General features: G+C 37.2%; 1 protein-coding gene across 1 annotated transcript; it reads left to right on the top strand.

Annotated features, from left to right (window-relative positions):
* The first annotated feature begins 4,276 nt into the window (after positions 1 to 4,276).
* Positions 4,277 to 16,068, top strand: LOC125241960 (cilium assembly protein DZIP1L). The gene is made up of 9 exons (XM_048150676.1): positions 4,277 to 4,437; positions 5,298 to 5,365; positions 10,859 to 11,026; positions 11,849 to 12,589; positions 12,723 to 12,977; positions 13,085 to 13,548; positions 13,908 to 14,058; positions 14,288 to 15,222; positions 15,502 to 16,068. Exons 1-9 carry the CDS (start codon positions 4,323 to 4,325, stop codon positions 15,869 to 15,871), a joined length of 3,267 nt encoding a protein of 1,088 aa, XP_048006633.1. The 5' UTR covers positions 4,277 to 4,322; the 3' UTR covers positions 15,872 to 16,068.
* Positions 16,069 to 16,417: the final 349 nt, after the last annotated feature.

The following is a 16,417-nucleotide window of genomic DNA, read 5'->3' as shown; positions in this document are numbered from 1 at the left end:
CAAAGATCATTTTGCTTATAATAATCTGAGTAATCACAGTGAATGGTTTGACAGTATTTCAGCTAACATGTAGAGAGACATGCTAGCTTCGTCGGTCAGGTTTCGTCTTGGACACAACGCGGATAGTTAGGCCGCCAGGTGTGGCACTTTGGATTACGTTTTTATAATAAATTAATGATAGTTTGTATTGTTTTGGTAATATATTTTCTACTCGTATACTACTCGTTTGGTACTCGTATAAACCTAAACTGAGATAATAAATGAATAAAAGGAAATAATTAGTGAAACTCTGACATAAGTAATAATTAATGAGACTAAATGCGTTTTCACATTATCCGATCCGATATCGGATGTAGGACTGATACCCCATACATTACAGGCGCTATCTTGGATTTTTTCCATTTAAATCCTTCCGACATCCGATATCGGATCGGATAATGTGAAAACGGACTAAGACAATAGATACCTTGTTAGTGTTATCAGGGGCGGCTCACTCCGCGATTCTATCGCCGCGCTACAAGTACATGCAGGCGGCCGCGAGTTCGCGGCCTAATCAGGGGTAGCGCGCGTTCTCACGGAACGCACGTTCGCACTTTCTAATGTTACTTTACGCCACGAGTTTTTTTAAGGTTTATATTATGCGATGTCCGCGTGTGGAATGGATAATAATGCTAAGTTAAATAGATATCATGAATAAAATAAATACCATAGGACATGTTTACACAGATTTACTATTGATTAAATCCCCCGAAAAGATTCAATAAGGCGTGTGATGTCGGAACTTAAACAAAAATATATAAATACTATATATATACCTAGAAAGTACCCAAGACTTGAATATAATAGTATAACATTTTATCTGAGTATTAATTAGTTTTAATCCATAAGCAACCCTATCGTCGGGCGCCGCGCACGTGCGGCTCGTTTCTTTGTTAGAATTTTGTAGGCATTTAAAAAGGCGGCATGTCGTGAACATCAAAGCAGTGGGCCTTCTGTACTTGTACTATTATATATTCTGTGGTGTTATATACCTATGCCTATGTATATCCCACCAAAAACATTCTGTAAAAAATAGCCGTCTCGATGGAGCTGCTTGTTTATCTCTAAAAAGTAATGAAATCTACATAAAGTTCCTTTCCTTACTGCGATTTCTTTATTATTATAGTTAACTAGCCTTTGCCCGCGGCTTCGCTCGCGTTAAATTCGAAAATCTCTCCACAAACTTCCATCCTCCATTCCAAGGAAGTGGGGGGGATATAAAAAGAGACAAAAAGTAGCCTATGTCACTTTCCATCCCTTCAACTATCTCCACTTAAAAAATCACGTCAATACGTCGCTCCGTTTTGCCGTGAAAGATGGACAAACAAACAGACACACACACTTTCCCATTTATAATATTAGTATGGATGTTGTGTGACTTGGCCGTTGAAGTGTAGCGGTGCTGGCGACAGATTGGTGCAATGGTGTCATGGAGCACCTGGTTATAAACTTTGTGTATAAAGAAGTTTATAAGTTTCATATTCGATGGTCCGAGCTAAGGTTCGTAAAGCCATGAAGCCGAGCTGATAATCATTGTAGCTAAACGCCGATCGAAACGCAGTCTGAAGTGGGTGATAAACGTACGATACGAGCAGGTATGCGTACTTATGGCTCGACGACCTTTTTCGATTGTGTGTCATCGTAAGTACGCGTAAAAACCGCTGCGCATAGTAGTCGACCATCCAACGCGTACTTGCTCGTACGCCTATTACCCTAAAGTGGGTGATAGGCGTACGAGCCAACACTTTATGGATAAAGCGGGTTTTCGACAACTACCAATAAGATTTTAGACATTCAAAAATCTTCAATAATACTCAACTGTTTCGGTCGCACTCGTTCAAATATAGGATAGGATTGGTATGAGCGAGACGGTCAGGAGATTGATTGTCAACATGATATCTATCATAAACACCGTTCGGAATGGCCTCATTAAAATCTAAATTTTAAATATATTGAAAGTAATATTACTAATCATTGACGTCACGCTCAAAATGAAAGAGATAGAAAATTTGACAGTATGGTACTCTTTTGCATGATTGTCATAATTCAAAATAAGAACGATGGCTTGCGTTGTAAACAGGGACTGAAACATGACACGGGCCCCTAGCGTCATCTATATACTTTTCACTGTATCACTTGTAATGCTGTTGAACTACCGCGTGCGTATTTAAAAAAAAAACGACATTTTTATTCAAATGACACTCTTAGTGACATCTAGTGACATAGATTTACGGCTGCCAACGGGGTACGGTATTTAGTATGGACTCTGCTGGTCCTTTATAATCGTCCTTGGTTTTACGTTGCCTCAGATATGCCACGTAGAGCAAAAAAAACCGGCCAAGTGCGAGTCGGACTCGCCTACCGAGGGACCTTAGTCCGTTTTCACATTATCCGATCCGATATCGGATGTCGGAAGGATTTCAATAGAATAAATCCAAGATGGCGCCTGTAATGTATGGGATATTGGGCCGACATCCGATATCGGATCGGATAATGTGAAAACGCACTTATCCGTACAAACTTACAATAGTTATTTTACAAGGGGGCAAAGTTGTATTTTAACACCGAGTGTGGAATTGAAAAACGAGCAAGTGAAAGGATTCTATAGTTGAACCACGAGAATAGAATCCTGAACTTGCGAGTTTTTTAACACACGCGAAGTAAAATACATTTGCACCCGAGTGTAGCACAAAACTTTACCCCTCACTATATTAGCGAGGAAACTACAACGCAAGAAAATGCGTTTATCACTGCTTCCAGTAGTTCCACGGGTGGTAAATCATCTTAATTACTAAATTCAACTAGTTTTGTAAATTTTAAAGCAGTACATTAGACTTTATTCAAGGTCAAATTACTTTACCCACTAGTGGATAAAATGCGTTTTTACTAAAGGACAAAACACGTGTTTCCGAGCTAGTGAGGGGAAAAAGTTAAAATAATCTCATGTATCTCATATGTATAACTGGTATAACTTTAAAAATTTGACTATAATTACCTATAGGTACAGCGCCATCTCTCGGTGATTTCGCTAACTCTAGTATATTAGTTTTTCAGTGATAATTCTTTATGATGTCAACCGATTTGGACAGTTTTTTCTTTATTTAAAAGAGATTTTTTTTAAGTACATATAATATAATCTCCTATTATTTGAAGTTCGATATAATCCGCAAAGGTGGTTAAATTGAAAATTAAAATCTGAAAAGTTTTTTGTGAATAAAAAAAAAAAGTTTCTAAGGTACATACACGATTTTATTTTTCCTGTAAAATTTAGCATAAAAGCAAAATTTCGTAAAAATTTCATAATTTTTCGTTAGTAAACTTCCGAAATAAAGGGGTGGGGGGGTATTTTTTTCTCCTTCATAATTCTTTTTTTTTCCCAACAAAAAAATTATAAAAAATAGTTTTGATATGTACAATTTGAGCTCTTTCTAAAGATACCCCATTTGAACTAGTAACTTGACATTTACAGTTTGCCCCCCTTCCATTTTGGCCATTTTCTATAATTAATATTAATATATTTTTTAAATAATACTATCAGCTTGTAGAGGTTCAAAATGTTTATAACTGTTCCAAATTTCAAATCGATAGCATAAGTATAAATGTGACAGACGGACAGAGCGGCGCCATAAAGCTAGGAACATACTACGCGGACGTCCGTCGTAAAACGACCGCGACCGCGACCGAACAGTGTGCACGGAACAAAACATCCAGCGAGCCAGATTTCGAACGGACGTCCATGCGCTCAAGGCCACGTCCACGTCCGTCGACCGATAGTTTGCACGGCTATGTGTATTTCCATTGTCCAGATTCCCGTCCGCGGTCGATTCACGACGGACGTCCGCGTAGTGTGTTCCTAGCTTAAGGGTTCCTTTTGTACCTATTTGGTACGGAACCCTAAAAATGCAAAAAGATGACCTAATTTTACGCACGGATCCGTGCCTGCAGCATTGGGTTTAATGGAATGTGTCCGTAACGAACACCCTAGACGCCATCCGTGCCTGCAGCATACGATGGGTTAAACCATACGTAGTGATTCAATTGGATTCAATGCTCTTTGATTGGTTTGTCTGAAAGTCCCCGCCAATGAAATTCTATTATCTTTGGCCCCCGCTGTTTACTACTGCAGTTGCAGGCGTTGCTAGGCAACGTGGATGTCAACAATGCTTTTAGTCAACAATCAGTAACTATGACCTACGAAGGGTCTTGTACGAAATGTAATTATTATTAAGTGCACTATTTATCAATGTAATTAGGTACAGTAAGCTAAGGAAAACCAAACTAAAATGGCGTGTAAAACTTCTTACGAACTACATCACAACTTCCCTAGATTAGCGGAAGAAACCGGATTTGCTTTCAATACACATAGGCCGCGGATTCACATAGACTGGAATAAGATAAGTAAGTATACCTACCCCGAAATCAGTCTATTTTTAGGGTTCCGTAGTCAACTAGGAACCCTTATAGTTTCGCCATGTCTGTCTGTCCGTCCGTCCGTCCGTCCGTCCGTCCGCGGATAATCTCAGTAACCGTTAGCACTAGAAAGCTGAAATTTGGTACCAATATGTATATCGATTACGCCAACAAAGTGCAAAAATAAAAAGTGGAAAAAAATGTTTCATTAGGGCACCCCCCCTACATGTAAAGTGGGGGCTGATATTTTTTTTCATTCCAACCCCAACGTGGATAGGTATTAAAAAATGAATAAGGGTTTACTAAGATCGTTTTTTGATAATATTAATATTTTTGGAAATAATCGCTCCTAAAGGAAAAAAAAGTGCGTCCCCCCCCCCTCTAACTTTTGAACCATATGTTTAAAAAATATGAAAAAAATCACAAAAGTAGAACTTTATAAATACTTTCTAGGAAAATTGTTTTGAACTTGATAGGTTCAGTAGTTTTTGAGAAAAATACGGAAAACTACGGAACCCTACACTGAGCGTGGCCCGACACGCTCTTGGCCGGTTTTATTTATGTTTTACCTAAGTCCGTCAGACACAGGTATTTTGTATTTTATCATTTTTATCAATAACCCCTCAAAAAAAATTAAACAGATATTATGTGCACTTCTTTCACATGGGTGTTTTAGAGAAACACATTACAATCGGCTGACTTAGTCATAGGTTACTGTGCTAGTTTCCGACGAGTCCTACTTTTCTTTCACTTTATGATTTTTTAAATTTTCATTTTAAAGGTATGTTTTATCCTGTAAAAACGATATCTTACATACATGAAATTAAATTAGTGACTTTCTATTGCAGGACTAATCGATATCGACAGTTTAACAAGAGACCGGAAATTCGCCTTACTAGAACAGCATGTGAACGACGTAAGCAATCTTTAACTGTGTATTTATTTAAACACTAGCCTCTACCCACTGCTTCGTCTGTAGGTATGTGTATGTAACTGATGATGATTGACAAAAATATCCAAGTTTAGGCAATTTTAAGTTGAAAGCAATTTCGTATCATCGGTATATGCCTATACTATAGTATGCCTACATTGCCTACTTAACTAAATTAGATCAGGCATGTAAGCATGGTCGCGCGATAAATGATAAAACATCAGGCCATATCCCTACGGTTATCGCACTATAAGTGCAGGAACAAGTACCGTGAAATAAGCCATCATTGCCTACAAGGGTATCTTTGCCCGAATCATTATTTTTAAGGTAATTCGTTGATGTGTAAAAATACACCAGAAATATGGGAACACTTATTACGAAAGTGGAAAATAGACTTAGGCCGGCAACAGACGAGTCTTAATTTACATAATCTTAAAAAAAAATTGTATGCAAACTGACACTGACAGATCTGTCACTGTCAATTTGCATACAATTTTTTTTTAAGATTATGAATTTTTAAGACTGTCTGTTGCCGGCCATAGGCATAAAAAAAATTGTATGCAAATTGACACTGACAGATCTGTCAGTGTCAATTTGCGTACAATTTTTTTTTAAGATTATGAATTTTTAAGACTGTCTGTGGCGTGCCTATGGCCGGCAACAGACAGTCTTAAAAATTCATCAGATCTGTCAGTGTCAATTTGCATACAATTTTTTTTTAAGATTATGAATTTTTAAGACTGTCTGTGGGAAGCCATAGTGTGTGGCATCACCAAAGAATATAATACTCACTAGGAGAAGAAGGCCAACGAAGGCCGGCAACAGACAGTCTTAATTTTCATAATCTTAAAAAATAATAATCTTATAAAATAAGATTGACTGCCTTGCCACACACATTCTTAAAATTCAAATTATTCCCAATCTGTCAGATCAATCTGAAAAAAATCATAATCTTAAAAAATAAGACTGTGTGTGGACAGTTGCGAAATTGTATGGGAATCCGTGCACTCAATCTGATTTCATAAGATTATTATTTTTTAAGATTATGAAATCTAAGGCTCCCCACAGACAGTCTTAAAAATTCATAATCTTAAAAAAAACTTGTATGCAATCTGACAGTTCAAATCTGTCAGTGTCTTGTCAGTGTCAGTTTGAACTGTCAGATTGCATACAAGTTTTTTTTAAGATTATGAAAATTAAGACTCGTCTGTGGGGAGGCTATGACTGTCTGTTGCCGGCACAGAACTTAATTTAGATAGAAGAAACAAATTCATATATTTGTATAGGGGCCGAGCGTGTCAAATTTTGTACTGAAATTGATTCTTGCCTGTAATTTTAAATATGTCTCAGGCTCTTGATTGTTCATAATTTTTGTGTTGTTGCAATTGAATATCACGTAACGAGGCATTTTGCATGTTTTGGTTGACTTCAACTTACAAAAATTGACGCCCGAAAGCTGCAAGCTGCGAGTAAAGACGGACAACTCAGTGGATTTCACTGAGTTCATTTGACACGCAAAGTAGATACGTTTGCTTGATCTATGGTATATATGACATCTGTGGTTGCCGGCCTTACATACCTTCACACGTTTATACTAGTGGCGGTCTCAATCAAAGTCCAACGGACATTAATGGAACTAAAATTGACAACCGGTTGAGCGCATGCGCGGATTGGGGGGAGGGGGGGGGGGGAAGCTCGGAAGCCTAGGTTGACCATACAAATACACCACGTGACCCCTCCCTGGACACGAAGCTGGACCCGCCCCTGGTTCCGCCACTAATTCTATCGATAAACATAATTTGTGGGTTTTCGCTGTAATGAAATAAAAGGCATATTATTTATGTTTACATATTTTATTATTCATAAATACATGTTTTAGACATACACCGAAGCACCGAACGTTATAATCTGCCAGTTTATTTAAAGAGTAATAAGCAAAATATTTCACTAATACAAGTAACAAAATAGAACTTTCCGCAACACTACACGTTTCACAGGAAAGCTTAACTACATCTCCCATGGATCTTCCAATTGCTAATTTACTATTTACTTCACAGTTTAGTTCTAGCTAGATTAGCATGACACTTTTCCTCAGCGAAGCGAACCTTCAACAACCATTGACACATTGTATTGTGTAATAATGTGGAATTTACTGTGAACTCCTATTATAATTTTCACATGAAAAGAAATACACAGCGATAATAACAAATTTTCAATTAATTTTCATATATTGACATTGGGGACACCTTACACAGATCAACTTAGACCCAAACTAAGCAAAGCTAGTACTGACTAAATGACTCACCAGTGCAGGCTGTATAGGTAAGTCTCTCCAGAATTTTCCCCAGAATTGTGCCTAAAGAAATAGGTAAAGTAGCACCATGTGTACCTACCTACTGTAAAAAATGTTTCTTTTGGCTACCTACCTAAAAACAAAAAAAAATATTTCATCTCAAATGTCAGACAACCCTATTTTGAAATCGCGAAATGCGGTTTGTATGGAAACGAGAAAAAAACCCAGATTAACATTGCCCACCCATTGTGGCATGAGAGATTCGATAGTATCGGTTAGATCTCTACAGCAAACGGCATCATTGCCCAAATCCTTGTATTGGTCTTTATTACATCTTAGATAATGTCGATATTTGCGTGAACATGAATCAACGCGGGCAATGTTGGCTAGAAGTCCAGATAACTTTGCCCGAAATCAAAATTAGTCGAAAGTGGGATTAAATATTAATTTTTAATAAATATTTCTGAAAAAATGCATTCTTATCATTTTAAAGTTGCAGTAGATAATAAATTTCACACAGACACTCATAGAACTTTAAAAAATATTTGCAATTTTTCGTAAAGTGGGCAATGTTGGCATATTTCACGGTAACAAAGATTTACATCACACAGATTTACAGTCACATATAATATAAATGGTACTATTGGTACTCGAACCAGTGCTTAATTTGTTTTTTTTTTATACTACGTCGGTGGCAAACGAGCAGGAGGGCGATTTTTGAATCTCGCATACGGGATTTTGTCACTAAAATACCGGTTGAAAACGGTGACTTGCTTATTATTTTCAGTGACAATTTTCGGAATTCGAACGCGTGAGACTCAAAAATCGGCCCGTGAAACGAGCATACGGTCCGCCTGATGGAAAGCGGTCACCGTAACCTATGGACGCCTGCAACTCAAAGAGTGTCACATGCGCGTTGCCAACCCATTAGAAACTTGTACACTCTGTGTACTTAAGGTGGTTCGCCTAGGTTACGCGAAGCTCAGGCTGTGTTAGATGGCGTTACATCTGCAAATTACCAGTTTTATTTTTTTTGTGAAGTCGTACAGGCATTTATATACTTTCAAGTATGCTTCGCGAACATTTAATATTAAAATTGACGTATTAAAACAAACATTAAACTTGTCATTGTACCGTAAATTCCCTTAATGTAAACAAATTGACTATTTTACACTATTTTTAAGTACCACTCACACATGCAAACAGTGTTTTTGTATTCCTTCTAGTCGATAATTTCACGCGGCGACAGCTTGTTTAAATAGCATTGCGGTAAATACGTGGCATTGCATGATTTGCATGGAAGTGGAGTGGGTTCGTATCCAGGACTTTTTCTCTTTTTTTTGTTTTATTATTATACATAAATGTTATATGTACAGTAAATACTGAGCGTTTTCCACAAAAAAGATTAAAAACCTATTCTCTTGAATCGTAATAATTTTTGGGTTCTTCCAACTCAGAATTTTTAACATAATTATCCTACTCAGATATTTTAAAAATTTCTAAAATGTATAGATACATTTTAGTTTCCTAAATGCGTGGTTTTGTGATTCAAATGATTTTTTTTTTCTAATTGTTTATTTTCGATTGAGCAAGGGTATTAAAATCGCTTTTGAAATCTTAAATTAGTAAATGAAAATGCAATAGTTAACTGAGTAACGTAATGCTTTAAAAACTCAAGTGGACTTCTGTCTTTTTTATCTAACGAGTAATTTCGAAAAAAATATTATATTGACCGAGGGTATTAAAAGTTATGTTTTATATCTTAACTAAATAAATGGAAAATCAAAATGAGAATAAAGAATCAATACGTTCTCTAAGATAAAATTGATACCTTCGGCTCTCCCTTCTTGCTCGGTCAATAAAAAAATACGAAATTTATATCCAAAAAAATACAAAAAGTTGATAGAAACCCGGGATTCGAACGCAGCTTCACGGCGTGACAGACGACTGTTCACCAACGACGCCATTACATAACACGCAGTTTCCGACGAAATTAGGCTATACATATATTAATTTAAATATAAATAATAATGTCAAATTACTCTCTATAATCGAAGTGGAAGAATTCGTTGTTTCACCAAAGATAATCTACCAGGCATAGTAAAGGATTGTATTATATTATTGTATGAAAATAAAAAATAATACAGCAATATAGTTAAATATTCCTTTAAAAAATATATAAAAAACTTAATAAATTCAAAAAAAGTTCAAATGATTAAAAAAAACTTCGGAATGGAACTCGGGATCTGCTGCATCATATTAGTCAGTAATTTGACCGAGACGCCATTTCGATTTACACTAGCAGTGTCGAAATTCACGATATGTATCTTTATTGACAAAATGCGTCATTATTTCTGAGTATGCCGGCGTATTATGATTCCAATTTTATCACTTATCCACGTGGATAAAGCATCCGTCACGCTTTGGCAAGTATGTCAGTGTGAGAGTGACAGTTGTCTTATCAATATATTAAATTGTAAGCATGATACGCCGGCTGCTTGAATTAACTAAACTAATATCTTTAACTTTAAATAATTACTTGTCAAGAGCCAAGTGTCACTGATGACAATGTCAACTAAAAATGCGCGAAATATGACGGCTCTGTGTCTGTCTGTACACAAAATTTGGCACGCACATTTACGTAAAATTAATAAAAAATCCACATGGATTTGTCCATGATTTCTGTATGAAACAATGTATTTCATTTAATACCGCGACAATGGATAATGTAAAGTAGATGTATGCGCATATTTTTATTTAGTTGTAGTATGCGGTGACTAAATAAATGGGAGCGGCTTTTTGTATGGAAAGCGAACCACCTTAACGCAGCAAAAAGGAGTGTACAAGATCTAAGGAGCAAGTTAGCAAAGGCTTGGCCCTTGGCTTAAGTTTGGCCTACTTTACAATATTTCAGCAATTCCCGAATAGTTTCAGAATAGTCAGTACAGTACCGAAAATGTATAGAAATCTGGTAACAAAAAAGGAAGGTTTCATACAAACAACCTAGGACATTTTGGGAAACCTAGAGGATCTTGCTCAGCATCATGGACTCTATCAGCCTACCAATTTTTATCAAAATCGGAGACGTGGTCGAAATGAACAAACTATTCAGGAATTGCTCATTAAAACCTTCAATAAAATAAAATATTAAAATTCAGTTTTAAAAGAACTGTCTTGTTTATTAGATTTTGGACTGCGTGTTGGAGTCAGAATTTGACGTCCGAATACTCGACGAAGGTGTGGTGAAACTGTTCCGCTTGGCTCAGCTGGCCGTGGAGTATCAGCAGTTCTGCCGGCACTACCTCGACCGCAGCGTGTTTGTGCTGCGGCAGGAGCTAGATACGCTCGCACAGGTTCTATAATTACCACTTACCAAAACCGGTCAAGCCCGTACCCAGCCCAGATAGCTGACGAGACGATCTATGGACTGTCGCATGCCGCATCGTCCAAAATCCTATGTCCTATTTCGTCAACTTTTTAGGGTTCCGTAGTCAACTAGGAACCCTTATAGTTTCGCCATGTCTGTCTGTCCGTCCGTCCGTCCGTCCGCGGATAATCTCAGTGACCGTTAGCACTAGAAAGCTGAAATTTGGTACCAATATGTATATCAATCACGCCGACAAAGTGGTAAAATAAAAAGTGGAAAAAAATGTTTTGTTAGGGAACCCCCCCTACATGTAAAATGGGGACTGTTTTTTTTTCATTCCAACCCCAACGTGTGATATATTGTTGGATAGGTATTTAAAAATGAATAACGGTTTACTGAAATCTTTTTTTGATAATATTAATATTTTCGTAAATAATCGCTCCTAAAGGAAAAAAAAGTGTGCCCCCCCTAACTTTTGAACCATAATTATGTTTAAAAAATATGAAAAAAATCACAAAAGTAGAACTTTATAAATACTTTCTAGAAAAATTATTTTGAACTTGATAGGTTCAGTAGTTTTTGAGAAAAATACGGAAAACTATGGAACCCTACACTGAGCGTGGCCCGACACGCTCTTGGCCGGTTTTTAATAATTTACAATGCCTTTACATCTTATTTAGCCTAAAATGTAATCGTCGTAATCGACTCTTCTTAAGATGAGAGAGGAAAACTTTACTCATCTTAAACAATGATGAATATTTTGTAAGTAAGAAATATCATGTCATAATACATAATTTATTAATTACAGGAACTTGCTAACACGAAGAAAGATTTGCACGAAAAAGAAGACGAACTTAGAAAGACACGAAGAAAAGGAAAACCTCAGTACAAACCCCTTCTTCCTTATGGGAACGATAATATTGCGGCAATGATATTAAAAACCCTCACAAATAAAGCAGACATCTTCCCGTCGACTGCCAGTGGCGAAGTCCCACAGTATAACAAATGTCGCTTTTGTGATAAAGTTTTTCTGAACCAACTTTACCTTAAAAGTCATATTTCAAGGAGACATGCGAACCTCATAGATGAACCTCCAGAAAGAGACGTGAAAGAAACTGAAGTCACACAAGTTAACACAATTGGTAATGAAAATATTAAGCTCAATGAAGAGATAAACCAGCTAAAACTGAAAATTAAAGAAATGGAAATATTAATCACTAATAATAATAAAGTTTTGATAGACAGCGAAGTGATAAAAGGTAATGAGAGAAAAAATGATAAATCTAAAGAAATGAGAGATGTTGGGGTGTATGCTAATAACGATGATGTCTTGAAAAAGCTAGAAGAATGGAAAAAGACGGAACAAGCTAACCACACTAAAGAGATCGACTTGCTACGTAATCAAATTTTCGAAACATTAAATAGTTTTAAAGTGAAGGAAGTTGAAAAACCTGATGAAAGTGAAAAAACAATAATAGCACAACTACATAAGACAATAAAAGACCAGGGTGCGGAAATACTATCATTGCAACAGGCGCTAACTGAAACAGTAAATATAAATATTAAATAAATATTATTTTACTATTTAAGCATTTATATCTTAATGGATGAATGGTTGAACTTTGTTCCCAGAATAATCTAACAGTCGAATGGGAGGTCACTATAGTTTACTTTGTTTTCAGAAAATGAAAAGTGACAATGATGACATGGAACGTAAAACAGTGATTGAGGAACAAATGTTACACTGGGTGCGAAGAGACGAAGCTCAATCAAAGCAGTACGAAATGCTGGTCCATAAGTTAAACGAAGTAGCGAAGGAAGCACGGGAATCAAGAGCAGCCGCCGAGGCAGAGCGCCAGCGAGCGGGACAACTGGAGGCTCTGCTGAAGGAACGCCTGCGCCAGACACACACCGGCGGCTCCTCAGATGGCGGTTCGGTAACTATCTAATATATTATGTTACGAACGTTGTTATATTTACATAGGATGTTGCCTGTTATTTTATTACTTATGTTACTGAAACTATATTTTAATTCGGGCTCCAGGTTTCCAATGTACAAGAAGAAAGTGATGATACAGATCCATTAGACGAACCAAAAAAGATTACCTCACCAAATTCAGCTGTGAAGCATAATAGTTTAGAACAACTACATCGCAAAGCTCAGGAACTACTAAACATGGACTCGAGTTCTACATCTGATGGGTCTAGTTCTGAAAGGTTTGTCGATAATAAGACAGCTACCAACACATTAAGAGATAAGTCTGCATCAAAAGCACACATGAAGAAATACTTGAATCAAAACGAGGATAAGACACCACCGTCAAAGAAAACGAACACAGAAATAAATAAGTCCAAATCTTTCTCCAGTAAGAAAACCAATGACAAGAGAATAGTTGCCCAGAAACAAAAAAAGACAAAGAAAGAGCCATCGCATCAGAAGGAACAAGCAAAATCATCTCCGCATTTGATTATGAAGCAACAAAACGGCCCTATACTTACACCGGGAAGGTAAGACATAGAGATGTAGTGCGAAAAGATTTGCCTTCGTATTGTTACGGAAACGTACGAACGTGTCATGCTATTTCAGTCAGTCTGAGTACAGGATGTACTGACATTGACTGAACTAGCATCAACGATTCCGGAGAAATACGAAACAAACTCTTTTCACACTACATCTGTAGTCTGTACCATTTGTTAGGTATCAGCATAATAATTTGTTCGAAACTTTGCATAATTAAGAGGAAAGTGGACGACCGTCTGTGTAGCCCTCTGCACTCAAAGTAACTAGTCTCAACTTTCCAAGGTTGGCGGAGCGGTCCACTTTTCTTTTAGTTACCAACACATATATTAACAACTGCTGATTTTAGCCCCCTAAAGGTGGTTCGCGCTAAAATTACAGAAGAAGTTAACAGCAGACTGGTACAAGCCGGCGTGGACCCACTCAAGAGTAGACTAAGCCAGAATGTTTTTCAAAAACAGAAAGCACAATTACAACAGCAATTAGAAGTAAAAACGAAGGTAATTATCATTTCGCACGTTGCTGTAGTTACAAATATATTAAATAATTGTGCATATTTACCGCACTATAGCGATACGTAACATTACGAAACTACACATATCGGAAATTGAAAGGGCCATACGCCATACATGTGCGAGTAGGTATTAATGTCGGTGTACTGTAATGTATCACCGCTCAATGCGGATTTCCTACTTGTTCACTTATTTATACCTTTTGTACACTTTTCAGAAATATCCTGCTTACGAACAAGTAAGATACACTATCATGGCATATTTGGATTCAGATGCTTCTAGTAAAAAGGGAGACGTTACGTCCGAAAACAATATGGCGGCTCCTAATGCTTTAACTAAAGCATTTAGTTTGAGTTCCATGATATCAAATGTTAAAAGTAAGGCATTATCTTTGGTGAAAAATAAAGAGGTAAAATCTAAGAGTGAACACAAGAGCTCAAAGTCTGAATTTGCAAAAAAAGCTCTGAGATTGCTAAAGACTCCGCCTGAATCCCCAGTAGTTTCAAACGTTCATCACTCGAGTCCTCCTGTTTCTGATGATGATGAAATATTTGACAAGAAAATTGACTACACGGCGGCAACTGAAGATAAAAATGTGAAGCCACGTCTGATCAAAAGAAAAACTAATTTGCCAACCCAAGCTCACCTGGAAAGTGATTCGGATGATAGTCCACCTAATACCAATCCATCTATCCCCCGCAGGCCAGTACGGTCTATAGACAACTTGATAAGGTCCCCTGCTCGAAGACCTTCATCAGCAACTACAGACTATGGTAACACTGTTCTTAAATACACTAGTCCCAGTAACGACGATCATTTGATTCGTACACAGTCCGCGACAGACATCTTGGAGTTCAGGGGCGAAGATAGAGAAATCAATAAAAAAGAACAGGTGACTCAGAGTAATCATGATATTCAACAGCTTTTAGAGATTCACAAAGCAGCCAAAACTTCGCCTAAACAAACCAAGGGCGTTTTGAAAAATGCATCTTCGACATCGTCACTCAATAAGAAGAAAGTACTATTCGATATGGATGCTATACAAATGAAATCAGTTAGCGCGTCTCCTTCACAAAGCATAACTGAAAAAAGTGATGATAAATACGAACTGGGGTTGATCAACATCGGAGACGATGAATGGGATATATCGAGGTAAGTTTGGTGGCAATAATAACTATCAAGTTTATAATTGTAAGTATAACCCTCATGAGCACAAAATGCCGTGCCGTGCATACAATTTAAAGGCATTCATCACACTTTAAACTGCTGGACCGATTTCAATCAACTTATTAGCTAAGAATCATTGCATCGAAATCGATCCATCAGTTTGAGAGCTCTAATGCTAAGATGCCATAAGCGTAAATAAATTGGCGCAACATCAGACTCCCTTCTTTTTAGCTTGGGTTTTATAAAAATAACATTACATTACAGCATCGAAAATGAACCAATAAAGAGTGATACAAAGATTCGCGTGAATGTCACACAAAGTCCAAAGATAGCCGAACTAAAGCAAACTATAGAAGCTCAGTTAGCTCGTCGGAGCGAGACACCGTCCACCGCACTTTTTGGAGGAGTTGACGTATTGAAAGGGCCTATGACCAAGTCTTCCAACATCGGCGGGAGCAACACAAGTCTTGGAAGCTCAATCTTGGACGAATCGGACAGTGCCAAAGTATTGAGCCATAAACACATAAGCGTAGTGAAACCAAAACATAACGCTGAAAGAGATGACAGTGAATTGGAGATTTCTGATTTCAGCGTTGATGGAGTGACTAATAAAAATGAAAAATATTCATTTTAGAATATTTTTCATTTCTTTGTAATAAATACACACAAATAGTCAAAAGTTAAAAATAATATTTACCTGTTTTGCCTCCTGACTATGCGTGAATAGTGGAAACTTCGCTCGTAACGTTGACGTGTGACTTCAGTTTCTCAACACATACGAGTATAACACATACGAGAGCTAACATTGTTACGTGCCTACATGTAGAACGATTATTATTATCATAAATATAATGGGATACATTTTGTAGTTTTGTTTGCAATATAACTCTCCCTTGTCTCGGCCACCCCAATTTACAACGGTACAATAGTTATTTGTTTTACAAGACGACCGAGTCTGGCGCAGTCGGTTGTGACCCTGCCTGCTACGCCGCGGTTCCGGGTTCGAATCCCGGTAAGGGCATTTATTTGTGTGATGGGCACAAATATTTGTTCCTGAGTCATGGATGTTTTCTATATACGAGTATATAAGTATTTATTATATATTATATATATATCGTTGTCTGAGTACCCACAACACAAGCCTTCTTGAGCTTACCGTGGTCCTCAGTCAATCTGTGTA

The sequence above is a fragment of the Leguminivora glycinivorella genome, chromosome Z (assembly GCF_023078275.1).
Source record: "Leguminivora glycinivorella isolate SPB_JAAS2020 chromosome Z, LegGlyc_1.1, whole genome shotgun sequence".
Classification (NCBI taxonomy): domain Eukaryota; kingdom Metazoa; phylum Arthropoda; class Insecta; order Lepidoptera; family Tortricidae; genus Leguminivora; species Leguminivora glycinivorella.
The sequence above is the reverse complement of the archived record's forward strand: the minus strand, read 5'-3'. Positions and strand labels throughout refer to the sequence as shown.

Bases quoted from the DNA above. Each gene is read 5' to 3' on its own strand.
- LOC125241960 (XM_048150676.1), top strand. From the start codon at position 4,323: ATGGCGTGTAAAACTTCTTACGAACTACATCACAACTTCCCTAGATTA. The intron at 4,438-5,297 runs GTAAGTATACCT...TTTCTATTGCAG, and splicing joins CATAGACTGGAATAAGATAA to GACTAATCGATATCGACAGT. The intron at 12,978-13,084 runs GTAACTATCTAA...TTCGGGCTCCAG, and splicing joins GCTCCTCAGATGGCGGTTCG to GTTTCCAATGTACAAGAAGA.